At 45.4% G+C, this 14,781-nt stretch overlaps 1 protein-coding gene across 1 annotated transcript in view; it reads left to right on the top strand.

Moving 5' to 3' along the window:
• LOC112432442 (echinoderm microtubule-associated protein-like 6) overlaps positions 1-8,233 on the top strand; it is a 43,135-nt gene extending 34,902 nt beyond the window's left edge. Inside the window, exons 33-45 of the mRNA XM_076891973.1 lie at positions 48-177; positions 1,498-1,596; positions 2,932-3,105; positions 3,188-3,396; positions 3,485-3,642; positions 3,991-4,105; positions 4,194-4,382; positions 4,542-4,714; positions 4,784-4,946; positions 5,205-5,308; positions 5,409-5,562; positions 5,834-5,934; positions 6,514-8,233. Of these exons, the coding sequence (XP_076748088.1) occupies positions 48-177; positions 1,498-1,596; positions 2,932-3,105; positions 3,188-3,396; positions 3,485-3,642; positions 3,991-4,105; positions 4,194-4,382; positions 4,542-4,714; positions 4,784-4,946; positions 5,205-5,308; positions 5,409-5,562; positions 5,834-5,934; positions 6,514-6,538 (1,794 nt within the window). The 3' untranslated portion in view covers positions 6,539-8,233. The remainder of the gene's footprint in view (positions 1-47; positions 178-1,497; positions 1,597-2,931; positions 3,106-3,187; positions 3,397-3,484; positions 3,643-3,990; positions 4,106-4,193; positions 4,383-4,541; positions 4,715-4,783; positions 4,947-5,204; positions 5,309-5,408; positions 5,563-5,833; positions 5,935-6,513) is intronic.
• Positions 8,234-14,781: the final 6,548 nt, after the last annotated feature.

Below are 14,781 nucleotides of genomic sequence, written 5' to 3' on the forward strand. Positions count from 1 at the left end.
GTCTGTCCGTCTGTCCCTGCGTTCACCGTCCGCCTCTCCCTCTCCAGGACCTGATCTTGGACCACGTCTTTGGTTTTCGGGGCTTCGATTGTCGTAACAACCTGCACTACCTCAACGACGGCGCCGAGATCGTGTACCACACTGCCGCCACCGCCATCGTGCACAGCCTGAGCACCGGTAACACAAACAACACACCTGAGTGACGTGCCGTGGACGATGAGTCCTAACGTGAGGTTGTTTCAGCAGGACGGACGCACGAACAGTCGGCAGGCGTTGGTGTCCGAAAGATGTTAAAGTCTCTGTAAATGCATCTCTGCATGTGCCCCTTCTACCTGCTGCACAGAAACATGATGTCAGTGATGTAACATTTAATATTCAAAAGCTTTTATGTTTGTGAAAACGGTTTTACCAGGTAAATTATTGTTGTTGTTGTTAAACAGTTTCTGCTGAGCAGACTCAGCTTCATGCACACCTGTGGAAACGTGTTCAGGTTGTATCTACCTGCTCGCACACAGGAAGCAAAGATGTTGCGCTCCACCGGATCTCATCCACAAAAACACGCCTCTTACCTCACAGAGCCGTTCGGCTGCGATTGGTCGGTTCGTGTTTTATGCTGCAGCCACACTGAGGTGGATGGAAGCTGCAGCACAGAGTGATCGTGGCCGAGTTCGGTGGACTTGTGATGTCTTTGCTTCGCAGATGGAGACCGGCGGTCTTCAAACTTTGGTGCATTAAGACGGTGATGAAACGGCGATAACGTGTCTGCTGTCAGCTTGTGGCTAAATGGGCTCAAGTTGGCAATTTCATGCAGTCTGTTTGTGACAATCCGGCGATCAGCTGTGAGGAAACAGCCACAATTACACATTTGTTGCTGCACAGAGATGCACATTCAGAGTGCGGCCAAAACCTCACAGATCACGTGTCCATAAATCAGGACACGGATGCTGCAGGACGGCAGTTTAACTGCAGAATGACAGACGTGACAGACCAGGACCCGGCTCGGGTGAGCTGTGCAATCACCTTTGGATGGAAAGTGGTCGGCGTGCTGCACGCTTCAATGACCACTTACGCTCCTTTGATAACAGACAAAACTCAGCGCAGTCGTCACAGGTACACAAAGTCACAGATTTGTGCCTGGGTGTTGCCATCCTGTGTTTTTTGCTTTGGGTCCAAAAAAGCACCTTAAAATCAGCAAACTCTGATTGCTGTCAGTGTCGCCCGTCGCTGTCGTGTAGCAGCAGATTGCTGATCTCCGGCAGCGTGGGCGGAGCTTTGCACAAGAAAAGCACAGCTTCTGACGACATCACCAGAAAGAGCACCATCCATTAGAACGAAACCGTGTCGTTAGCTCACCTGCATGTGTGCGTTTGCAGCCCCACAAACACCACGAGTGTGTCCGTGACTCGTGCTGAATGAAGCGACGACTGAGCTTCAGCCAGAACTGGAGTTTATTTGGTGCCTTGCAGGTAAAACGTGTCTGTTTACGTGTCTTTGCAGGAACTCAGAGCTTCTACCTGGAGCACACGGACGACATCCTGTGTCTGACCGTCAACCAGCACCCCAAATTCAAGAACATCATCGCCACCGGGCAGATCGGTACGCTTCGGTGTTTGTGTGTGTGGCGTGTCGCTGTCGGAGCATGGCCGTGTTTTCCTCCACTAACTGTACTAAAGAGAAGTCCCGCTTTCTCTCCCTGCTTCCTGTTTAACCCGCCTGCTTTGCTTTATTTCTACTGACACAGTGGAAACTGACCGACTCACCGACAGGGAGCAAACGCTTATTGCAGCTGTGAGGCGCCACGTCGCGACAGTTTCTCCTCGAGGTCTGCGTTTAAAATACAGGAAGTGGGGTTAATTCAGCCAATCAGGAAACACAAGCAGAGCTTCACGTCCCAGAGTTTGTTGTTTTGGTATCGAACCGTAGAGCAGCCGAAGCGATCCGCAGTCAGGAACGTCGAAGCTCCGCGCAGACGCAGGATGAATGAAACGTTTTTTCTGCCTGGCTGTGACTCACTGCAGGTTTTCATGTTGTTGTCTTTGTGTGTGTGTTTTTGGCCGGCCTCATTTGTCACCATCGCTCTCACAACACCTCAGGTGACGGCGGTGAACTCCCAGGTAAACTACAAACGACCCGCACGCCTCCCATCACAGCAAACTGAAACCCAGAGCGCCCGACTCAACCAGACGTGTCGGTTTGGTTTTTACTGCTACGTCTCATAAAAACATGCAAAGAAACAATTTAAACAAAATATTTTTGCATTTTTAATCGTTTTTTTCAACAAAATGTTAACATTTATAAAAATAATATTTTTCTGATAAATGTTCAGAAATTTCATTAAATATTTAAAATATATTCATGTTATACAAAAGTTCTGTTTTTTTAATCAAAAACTTTAAAAGCTCTTCAAAATTCTACTTTTCCAGCAGTGCATCAGCATTAACACATTTTTCATATTGTCTCATATTCTTAATCATTGTTTTTTGCACACATTTAAATAAATATTTGTTCCTGGGTAACTTTGTATCAACAAACACAGGATAGTTTCACCACATTAAATGATTGAAGTGACTCATTTCTGACGGGCTGATGTTAGTTTGTTGGATTTTCCTCGATGATCGATCAATATGATGTTTCTGCTGCATGTTTGACGCTCGTCTCAAACTGAACTCATTCGATTTGTTTAACGAGTAGTTAAAGTACTCGAGTACCAAACGCAAACTCTTGTGCCGTCGTGCTTTCCTGACCCGAACGCTCGGATTAAATAAATGGGGCGCGAGCGCTTTAGCGTGTCGGTGAAACAGCGTCTGGTTTTCAGGGTGTCTGTCGGCTGCACCGACCCCTCTGTGTCGCTGTCGTAGTTTATCCCTCTGTGGTCGTGCTGACGCTGCCTGTGGCTGTAACGGCGATAAACACTCGCTCGTCTCCGCGCAGGAACGACCCCCTCGATCCACGTGTGGGACGCCATGGGCAAGCAGACGCTGTCCATCCTCCGCTGTCCGCACAGCAAAGGCGTCGGCTACGTGAACTTCAGCGCCACGGGAAAGCTGCTGCTGTCCGTCGGAGTGGACCCTGAACACACCATCACGGTGTGGCGCTGGCAGGAAGGTCAGAGACTTTCAGCGTGGTTTGATTCGCGTCCCTCTGTGGTGGCAGTAACCATGGTAACCAAGGCGTGTCTCCTCTGCAGGATCTCGAGCGTGCGGGAAAGCCGGACACCCGGACCGGATCTTCGTGGTGGAGTTTCGGCACGACTCGGACGCTCAATTCGTGTCGGTGGGAATCAAACACGTGAAGTTCTGGACGCTGGCCGGCGGCGCGCTGATGTACAAGAAGGGCGTGGTGGGGACGCTGGAGGACGGCAGGATGCAGACGATGCTGTCTGTCGCCTTCGGTGCGGTGAGTTCGCCGCTTCGCCCCGGGGCCCCTCAGGAGCGTCGTTCAGTCGAAGCACGTAAGCTGACCGTGTCTGTGTTCACGTTTGCAGAATAACTTGACGTTCACAGGGGCCATTAACGGGGACGTGTACGTGTGGCGAGATCACTACCTGCTGCGGGTGGTGGCGAAGGCTCACACCGGGCCGGTCTTCACCATGTACACCACCCTGAGAGACGGACTCATCGTCACCGGTGGAAAGGAGAGGCCGTGAGTCACACGCCGACCGCTTCACCTGTATCGAGAACCATCTTCATAATACAGATTTTATTAAAAGGATGTTTATATATGATGTCATGAAAACGGGACCAACCATGAGTTTGGAAGTTTTCTACTTCCTGAAAGCCGCCAATTCTCTGTGGACGGACGTCGCCACAGAAACAGAGATCAGCTGATCTCTGTGTGATGGCCTCATTCGTGGTCCTCTGTTTAAGCTGTTTCAGTCTGCAAGCTCCTTTGCAACCCAACCTCCTCTTTCGTGCTGTTTCTAGTTTTTCAGTTTTTGTTTTCTCCTTCGTGGAAAAAATGGAAAATAAAAACTGTGTGTTTGTGCGTCAGGACGAAGGAGGGCGGAGCAGTGAAGCTCTGGGATCAGGAGATGAAACGATGCCGAGCCTTCCAGCTGGAGACCGGGCAGCAGGTGGAGTGCGTGCGGTCGGTCTGCAGAGGCAAGGTGAGATCTCGACATCCTTTCCCCGCTCCTCCTCCTCCGCCATCACCCGTCCGTCTTCCTCATCGCCTCGGCCTCTCGTCTTCCTCAGGGTAAGATCCTGGTGGGGACGAAAGACGGCGAAATCATCGAGGTCGGGGAGAAGAACGCGACGTCCAACCTGCTGCTGGACAGTCACGCTCGGGGGGGAATCTGGGGTCTGGGCGCTCATCCAGCCAAAGATCTCTGCATCACGGCGAGCGACGACGCCACCATCCGCCTGTGGGACCTCGCCGACAAGGTGCATTCATACATATGTCAGTGATTGGAGTCCAGGCTCTTTAGGACGGTGGTGGTGGATGCTGGGGTGGAGGAGAGCTAGAAACAGCAGGCGCTGCTGCAGGTTTGCGTGATGTGGTGCAGCGAGGGCTGGTTAAAGAAATCTTCTCTCTCTGGTTAGAAACTGCTGAACAAAGTGTGCGTCGGCCACGCGGCTCGCTGCGTCAGCTACAGCGCAGACGGAGAGATGCTGGCGGTGGGGATGAAGAACGGCGAGTTCCTCCTCCTCCTCTCCAATTCGCTGAAGATGTGGGCGAAGAAGCGAGACCGCAGCGCCACCGTCCAGGACATCCGGTAAGAGAGCGAGCGCGGGAGCGAAGAATGAAAGCGCTGGATGTTTGTTTGACTGAACTCTGTGCGCAGCTTCAGTCCCGACCGGCGGCTGTTGGCGGTCGGCTCCGTGGAGAACACGGTGGACGTGTACGACGTGAGCGCAGGGCCGACGCTGAACCGGCTGGTTTACTGCAGCGACATCCCCGCCTTCGTCCTGCAGCTCGACTTCTCTGCTGACAGCTGCTACGTACAGGTACACCCACAGCTGGAGGTCTCTTCCTGTTAGACGGGGGCTCTTCCTTCCCACAGTCACCAGGTGCTGTGATACAACTGCTCTACATGTATATGTACACAAAAAACACACACACCCTACAAAACCCCCGGGCCATCCTCGGTCCAGCTACAGATCGCACACACACACACACACACACACACACACACACACACACACACACACACACACACACACACACTCGTTCTGCTGACGCGTGCATCACAATCTCACCTGCAGGTGTCCACGGGAGCTTATAAGCGGCAGGTGTTCGAGGTTCCTTCTGGAAAGCTGGTGAGCGACCCGATCGCCATCGACAGAATCACCTGGGCAACGTGGACCAGGTAACGCACAAACACGGCTCATGGTCGCCCGCTCGACCCCCGAGCTAACCCGACAACGAGCCGCGGCGCTGACTCGCCCTTTCTGTCGTCTCTTCTTCAGCATCCTGGGAGACGAAGTTTTGGGGATTTGGCCTCGAAACGCCGACAAAGCTGACGTGAGCTGCGCGTGTGTGTCTCACGGCGGCCTGAACATCGTCACCGGCGACGACTTTGGATTGGTCAAAGTGTTCGACTTCCCCTGCACAGAGAAGTTTGTGAGTTTGTGGCCACGTCTCATTTATTCAGTATTAGTTGTTCGGAGGTAGGAAAGGAAATAAATGAAGGAGTCGAGGAGTCGAGGGCTTCATGAGCACTAACGGAAAGAAACAAAGTCGCAAGTTTGAAGTTAAACTTTTGACCTTTTGATCTCTGAGGATATCAAACTTGTGTAGCTGAGGGTGTTTGTAGGCTCAGGTTCAGTTTATTCTTTGTATCCAGGACTAAGTTGATTAAACGGACGCACGTTTGCTTCGTTTCCGTCTGCAGGCCAAACACAAGCGCTACCTCGGCCACTCGCCTCATGTGACCAACATCCGCTTCTCCCACGACGACAAATACGTGATCAGCACAGGAGGAGACGACTGCAGGTAACCCGATCACCGATCAATAACACAACCATGCACTCAGGAGAGATTAAACTAATAAAACTGTTTTTATTCTCTCTGACTACAAAGACAAGATGCTGCGACGGGCGCATGAACCTTGGTTTTCACACGTGTGTCTTTATTGATGGTTTCGGAGTCAAACACCTTCTAAACAGATTCTTACAGCAGTTACAGTCTCACCTGTTTTCCACCTGTTTTTGCTGTGAGCCTGTAAATGTAATTCAAAGTGCTCACTGTTAAAATATCTTCTAAGATTAGGAAAGTTATGACTTGTATCCAACACTTCTGTTCGTGTTTAAGAGATTTCAGGTAAAGTTTAAATAGGGGCGGGCTTTACGTTTGCGTAATACCGATCTGCACCACAAGGTGGTGCAACAAGCCCATCGATGTTTTTTTAACCAGTTTAAACTTCGTGTTTAAAGCAGAAGAAACTGGGACTAAAAGGAAGTTAAAGCGCAGCGGTCGCAGGGGCAACGCTGCCCCCTGGTGGACAAAGTCTTTGTTACAGTTTGCAGAAGTTGACAACACAAAATTCCTTGAATGCCTGTTTGTGTGTTTCAGTGTGTTTGTGTGGAAATGTCTGTAAACACTCGGATCCACAGCGCCTTAAACAGACCACAAGTGGATCCAGAGGGAGTCGAACCCACAACCGGCCCGAGCCTCCAACGCCACGTGGGCCAGACTGCGACTAACCCTCCACGACGGACGGATGCATGGACGTGAACACAAATCCTCGGGAGAACCCGCGGACTCTATCAGCTGATGTTTACATGTTTGTCGTTTTCTTTTTTGGTCACATGGTGAAAAAAACATTAAAATTTGTGCAAACAGGTTCATAAAGTGAGGGAGCGCACAGCTGTAAACCAATCAAACGACAGACCCCTCCCTCACTTTGGTCAACCACACGCTCAGATTTGCACGTCAGTGCGCCCCCTGCAGGGCTCAGCGGGAACCTTCCTGATGGATCACATGACTCAGAGGATCCATCAGCTGGTATCTGACCAAAACCCACAGGATGACCTTGTTGGACGGTTTCTGCCACCTGCTGTTACCCATAAGGCCTTGCGTTGGGTCGTCGCAGTGGTTTGAACATTTAAGACATTCCAGTCGGCTCAAAGCTGCTGCTTCCACAAAACTGAGCAGAAATCAGAGTTTAAGGCAGCTCTAACTGAGCCGCGCTGAAGGTAATTAAAACGGCTTCAAACGAACGTACGGAGGCCCACAAGTGTCACACGAGAACTATTTCTCGGTAACCTGAAGATACTCGGTTACATTCAGGGGTTATTTTGGCAATAAGTCATTTACGATAAAATTCACACGCATCTGTCAAAGTTTCAAAGAAAACAGAAACTATAAAAAGAGACGTTAAAGTTAAATTAGGAGGAATAAACGCAAAGACACAAACGGCACAGCAAACGAAATTAAAATGTCATTAAATTAAAGAAAAAGAAAAGACTAAACTAAAAGATTTATTACATCGCTCTGTTTTCTTTTCTTTGAGGTGGATTCATTTTTATCTTCAAGTAAAACACAAAAGTCTTTGTTTATATAAAAACGAAACACCGACATGAAGCAAAATAAAAACTACGAGAAACAAAATGAAATCACCACGGGGGGGTCAAAGGTCATCCTGGTACATTGCTCTGGTTTCTGTTTGGTTTTGATGCAATCAGCATCTTATTACGTGTTGTTGAAATGAGCCGATTCGAGCGGGCGTTCTGGTCAAACTAAGATTTCTTTATGCAGAAAACAGAAACGTTAAACTGCTTTATAATAAAAAATAATCGAATGCAGTTTCATATTTACAGAAACTTTGTGAAGTTTGTCTGAAAAAACAAAAAGTCTCACGGTCACGTTTCATGTCAGCGCCTTCACTGCATCTGTGGTTGGACATCGTCACACTTAAGTGCCTTTCCGGATCTTTCTACCTGTGTTTGTTTCTTTTGGACGAGGTTCATATGCTTGATTTATTTGTTTTTAATCCATAATTGAACTCGTGTTTTCTTTTTTGTACTCTGTCTGGTGCTACACTGAGAATGTTCATCCAAAAATGGACGTTTAAAAAAAGAAGCTTTTTGCTTTGCTGCTGCTTTTTGTTTGAAAGACGTGAAACATCCAAAGCTTCGTGATCGTACCAACAAGCAGGAAAAGATATTTGGAGACATGTTCATGTTTCTCGGAGCGTGGACGAGTCTGTGTGTCGGATTATTAACGTGTAACTGTCGTGAAACGTGTCAAAGAGTCTGTGTGTGTAACCATGAACGAAAAAAAACCTGTGAGAAACCAACCGACTGCTGACTCGTTTATCCACACACACACACACACACACACAGTATTGACCCTCAAAGCTGAATATAGATGGATATGTAGCTCCTTAGCAGCTTATAAAGTTTTGCATATAAAAATATATTACGTAGTTTTTGCTCTGTCAAATTGTATCTCGCCCCTGCAGCGGTCTATCCTTCAAGCTCTCGCAGGTGTTGATAGCCCGGATCTTGTTCTTACTGTTCAGCTGACTCCTCAGGACTTGCCCCTCTGCAGGTACTTGGTGGTTGCAGCTTTCCTAGCGGCCTCTTCATGGATCCCATTCGCCTGTGGGATCCCCAGGTACTTGTAGCCAGTGTTGCCAACTTAGCGACTTTGTCGCTGTATTTAGCGAGTTTTCAGACTATGGGCTCAAAATGTGGTCATAAATATTTTGTACTTGTAAATCGGTTTTGTACTTGCAGATTTGTGTGTGTAAAAGGATTTGTGTGTGGACTTAACCAAAAAAACCCTGCAAGTTACAACTACGAATTTTGACCCTATTTTTCTTCCTTTCATCTGATTGGTGAATGTCATGTCAATCACAAATGTAACAATCCAATCAGAGAACAGATGGGTTTGGCTGTCGGAGGGGCGCTTTTTTTGAACTGCAGGTCTTTGAAGGGAATAAATGCCCTTTTATATGCCAACCCAGCGTTTTCCTTCATCACCACGAAGGAAAACAGTCTGTGGTCGTCTGAGTTTGGTGATTTTTGTGTCACAGGTCTACGTGTTTTATACAGGGACTTCCACAGCCTTTTCAACAGCGCTGCGGACCGCGGGGGAGCAGTGTTTTGGAAATGACAGTCTTCATTACAAAGATTTCTTCGTTATGAATTAGCATACATGTTTTTATTGAACATTTGAAGAACCAGCAAAAAAAACAGAAACTCTTGTAGTTCACATAAAGTCAGAGATAGAAAAGACAAGGAGCAGGTGCATCTAGTACAGGTACTGATGCAAAAACCCACAGAGCCCAGCAGCCAGCGTAACAAATTCTGGATCCTTTGCTTTTAGTTAGCAGTTAGCATTAGCAGCACATCCTGCGTCCGATGTGAAAGGACCTTTATGCTGCGCACTGTGACTCACAGCAATGGTCCCGGGTCAGCCCTGACGTTGTGTTAAACTAATCCTAAAGTAATAATGGTATTTCTAACCGCTGATATACCACAACTTTATCCTTTCAACAGCTACTGAAAGTAAGGGGACCTAACTATTGGATATTTATATAGAGATTACTCTTCAAGGACCTGCAGTTCAAAAAAGCGCCCCTCCGACAGCCAAACCCATCTGTCCTCTGATTGGATTGTTTAATTTGTGATTGACATGACATTGACCAATCAGCTTAAAGGAAGAAAAATAGGGTCAAAATTCGTACTTGTAACTTGCAGGGGGGTTTTTTGGGCTAAGTCCACACACAAATCTTTTTTACACATACAAATCTTTTTTACGCATGCACAAATCTTTTTTACAAGTACAAAACCGATTTACAAGTACAAAATATTTATGACCACATTTTGAGCCCATATCAGACCCCTTAGCGACTTTGTTTCTAAAAAAGTCGCTAAAAAGGACGTGAAAGCACGTATCGCTTTTACTCTCAACAAGCAGCGGGTGCTGTAACGCAGTCAGTTCTTCTTTTACTCTTATGCTGTTTTGTGGATCACAAGGTTTAAAACTACTTATAAACACACACACACACAAAGTAACTCCACCAGATTTGGAAAACATTAAATACCATCATTAAAAAGGGCTCTGGACAGTCAGACTATCCTTCGTATTTCACAAATAAAGATAGAAACATTACTAATATGAGCGATGTGGTAAATGATTTCAACAAATTCTTTGTAAGTGTTGGGCCAGACTTGGCTGAAACAATTCCTGATATGACAGATTCGGTAGAGAAAGAAACCAGATTCATTGATCGCAATCCTCATTCAATGTTCTTAACGGCAGTAGAAGAAAAGGAAATCATTGATATTGTTGGGAAATTACAAACAAAAAACTCTACAGACTCTGATGACATAGATATGGAAATAGTCAAGAAAGTGATAGAGGGCATTTCCAAACCCTTAACACATATCTGCAATTTGTCCATACAAACTGGTACATTACCGACACAAATGAAAATAGCTAAAGTAACACCATTGTTCAAAAATGGTGATGAACACCAATTTACAAATTATAGGCCTGTCTCTCTACTTTCTCAATTTTCAAAAATACTGGAAAAATTTTTTATTAATAGACTCGACAAATTTATAGACAAACACAAAATAATAACGGATAGTCAGTATGGTTTCAGATCAAATAGATCAACATCATTGGCATTAATAGAATTGATCGAAAATATCACTAACAATATAGATAAAAGACAATGTATAGCTAGTATATTCCTCAACCTAAAAAAAGCTTTTGATACAATTAATCATGAAATATTACTCGATAAATTGGAGTATTATGGCATTAGAGGAGTGGTGTTAGAGTGGGTAAAGAGTTATTTGAGAGACAGGAAGCAATTTGTGAAAATTGGGGAACATCAATCAGAGTGTGTGGACATTGTTTGTGGAGTTCCAAAGGGGTCAGTATTGGGACCAAAGCTGTTTATCCTCTATATCAACGACATATGTAGAACATCAGATATATTACAGTTTATTCTATTTGCAGATGATACAAATATTTTTTGTGCTGGAGAGAACTTACAGCAGCTTTTGGAAATTGTCACACAAGAAATGATTAAACTGAAAACATGGTTTGATAGAAATAAGTTATCATTAAAGAATACAATGTGATAATCACACATGAGAACGCTGTTTCCAGTTATACAAATATATTTTTATTTCACTATTAAAGAAACCAATTATGTGAATAAAAGCTCACCACAAGAACATCTCCCAACCCAGTCTTACAAAGTTGCAGTCACAATAAAAACTGGGTATGGAACATGAACTGTTGGTGAGCTAAAAAACAATCCTGGTGCTGATGCTTGTCATTGAACGTTTTGGACAGAGCTCTTGATTGAAATGCCTACCGTTGTGTGTAGGCATTTCGGTCCAGATGTTATGGAGTTCAGTTCAGCTAAGATGTATTTCTAAAGCACCGGATGGCAAAAATAGCCGCTTCTCGGCTGTTTATATTGTAAGGTAAAGACCATACAATATAAGAGAGAAAACCCCCCAACAATCAGATGATCCCCTGTGAGCAAACCCTTGATGACAGTGTCTGTGAAGGTTATCAGTCATCAAGGCCATTGGTGACGGTGGGAAAGAAAAACTCCCTTTTAACAGGAAGAAACTTTCGGCAGAACCAGGCTCAGTGAGGGGCGGCCATCTGCCTCGACCGGTTGGGGGGGGGGGGGGGGGCACAGCTGTTATAACCCCTGACGCAGCATAGCTTCTAATTCTGAAAGATACGTAGATACCTTAAACCTGCACTCTATGCAGGACACCAAGCGATGACACGACTTGCAGTACTATAGGAGTCTATGCAGAAACAGTTTTCTCTCTTGAATCTCTGTAATTCTTTTGCTACTGAGTGTCTGGGTGCAGTCACTCATTTTGGGCCAATTAAATCAAATGAACTTCCATTGTCTGAGTTATAGCCCTATTGAACCTGCGTTAACCAGGTTTAATAGGGAGGGCCAAAGTCCTAGTTGTGCTAAATTTCCTCGAATTCTCCTCGGAGATTTTCGAGTAGCTTCCTTTGTTCTTGAAAGTTCTTTTCCATTTGTCTCATCGCTTCCCGTCCATTCCACATCTTTTTGGTAAGGTCGCTAACCGTATTTTCTAAGGCCTTATTTTGTTGTTTGAGTATGTCAACTTGGACATCGTAGTTGTTTATCAGATTGTTATGTTCTTCCTGTGAAACTTTGCAAACCCAAGCTCAGACTCCCAACGCCATGTCTTGTTTTCAAGGCTTCCTGTACATTACACAGATTTTTCTTGACAAGCTCTCTTTTCAGTGCCTCACATTCATGGCACAACAACTCCTTTTCTCTGTTGGTCTTGTTAAAATCATGTTGGTTGTCCTTTTCCATGTCTCCCACTTTTATAACCGAGCCTGTCTTGCTGCTTTGCATCTCTCCGATTTCTGCCTCCATTTCCTGCATCACCTCTTTCTGTTGCAGGTCTCTTTTCCTCTTGTTTTTAGAGAACCCACGTCGTTTGAAGAGAACTTCAGCGTTTCTTTGGAGAATTTTGTTCTCAATTAGGAGCTCTCTTTTCACTGCCTCAAATTGATGGTACAAAAACTCCTTTTCTCTGTTGGTCACGTTAAAATCATGTTGGGAGTCTTTCTCAGTGGCTTTGGAGATCCGTGATTCTCCTTTCACACCCTCATCGTGTGGTTTCAGTTCTTTTTGAGAATCACCACTCCTTTTGGAAAGCTCCTGGAGGTCCTGTTCAAGAAGTTCGTTATGCCTCAATATGTCAATTTCATGTGCAAAGCATTGGAGTTCCAGGGTCTGTCTGAGCTGTTCACTGTCCGTTGTTTTGTTTTCCTCATTCATGATCCTTTTTCTTTCTTCACTCTCTTGTAACTCTTTAAAGGCTGTGTTTGCCTGATGGAGCTCAGTTTTAACAGCCTGTATTTCCTGTTGCATGTCATCTTTTTCCTTTTCAAAGTCCCTTTTCAGCTCACACATGCGTTTTACCGTCACATCATTTTCCTCTCTTAAAGACGGGTTGTCCTTTTCCATGTCTCCCACTTTTATAACCAAGCCTGTCTTGCTGCTTTGCAACTCTCTGATTTCTGCCTCCATTTCCTGCATCACCTCTTTCTGTTGCTGGATCTCTTTGGTTTTGGAGCTGTTTAAATCCTTTAGAATTTGGTTACAATATTCCAGCTCTTGAATTTTGAAGTGAATTGTTTCATTCTCTAGTTGCAGGTCTCTTTTCCTCTTGTTTTTAGAGAACCCACTTCGTTTGAAGAGAACTTCAATGTTTTTTTGGAGAATCTTGTTCTCATTTATGAGCTCTCTTTTTTGCTCCTTAAGGTCGGCGTTCTCGACTTTAAGGTCACGTATGGTAGAGTTTTGTTGTTTGAGAGTTTTATTCTCATTTTTCAGCTTTTTGATTTGCTGTTGAAGTTTTTCGTTCTCGGCTCTCATGTTGCATACAACAGGATTTGACAGACTCATATTTCAAATTGAAGTTGATGCTAAATCTCTGTACTAACTAAAAGATTTTTTAAAAAGACGGTCAACTGTGTCAGAAACGGAAGTTTCGAGTAGTTTAAGTGTTTTCCTGCCTAGTGAATTCTTCCACTCTCTTTGAAAGACTGACAAGAGTGAGAACCTCTCCCCTATTTATAGGTTTTCGGGTGCTGATGTCATAAAGAAGATCAGAGATCAAAGGGATTCTGGTGAAACGTCACTGTGTCTGGTCTGGGCAGTTCTGAATTGAATAATAACAAAATGACGGGGGGCGTGTCTGGTAGCCATGTGAAGACGTGTTGTACAGGGCTCCTCAATGGACTAACTTTTTTCATAATTCCATTGCTCCAAAGCTAACGAACTTTTAACAACAGTACGATAACACGCCCGTGTGCTGCTCTGAGGCACTTTTTACATCTTCAAGGCTACGGTGTACGAAATATGAGCAAAACTAGATCGGGGAAAGAGCAGGCCGCAAAAGCCTCGGACCATGCTGAGGACAGACCGGAGGCACCACCCCATGACATGAGTGAGATTATGAGAGCTATTGCTAGCTCTGAAAAGAGGATATTGGACCGTATCGATTCAAGCACGAAAGATTTAAATGATAAAATAGACACAATCAAAGAAGATCTGGAGAAGCAAGAGACCCGTTTGGAAAGTGTTGAGTTTGCTTTGAATGTTGTATATTGTATAGCTTTTTTTTTGTTATACGTAAAATTGTATTGTATTTATTAAAATTTTTACTTTTTAATTATTTTATTTGCATTTTTAATCACTAGGGTTTGAGAGTAACGAAATTTCTATTCTCTGTATGTCCTGTACATGTGGCAGAATTGACAAATAAAGTTGACTTGACTTGAATGCCTCTTCAGACCGGACAGTGGAGTTGGAAAACGAGGTTAGCAAGCTGAAATCGGACGTTGCTAAGTTGACCAGCAAGTTGGACGACATCGAGGGGCGACAACGCCGGTGCAATGCACGCATTGTAGGGGTGAAGGAGGGCTTTGAAAACACCGGGAAACCTACGGCAGCTATTGCTACAATGCTGAAAGACATACTGGGCCTCGACTTTACTCCGATGCTGGACCGCGCTCATCGAAGCTTGGGTCAACAGGGAAACTCCCCCAGGGCGATCGTGGTGAAGTTTCACTATTACCAAGAGAAGGAAGAGGTGTTCCGAAGGGCCGCCAAGTCGCAGCCGTTGCTGCTGCAGGACATGAAGATAAGCATTTTTCCTGATTTTACAGCAATGGTGGCAAAGAAACGAGCTGCTTTTATGGAGGCTAAACGTTTGCTCCGAGGCTGGCGTTAAGTTTGGACTTTTGTTTCCAGCTGTTCTCCGCATCACTTCACCGACGGGACAGGACAATCGT

This window comes from Maylandia zebra, linkage group LG13, assembly GCF_041146795.1.
Source record: "Maylandia zebra isolate NMK-2024a linkage group LG13, Mzebra_GT3a, whole genome shotgun sequence".
NCBI classification, from domain to species: Eukaryota; Metazoa; Chordata; class Actinopteri; order Cichliformes; family Cichlidae; genus Maylandia; species Maylandia zebra.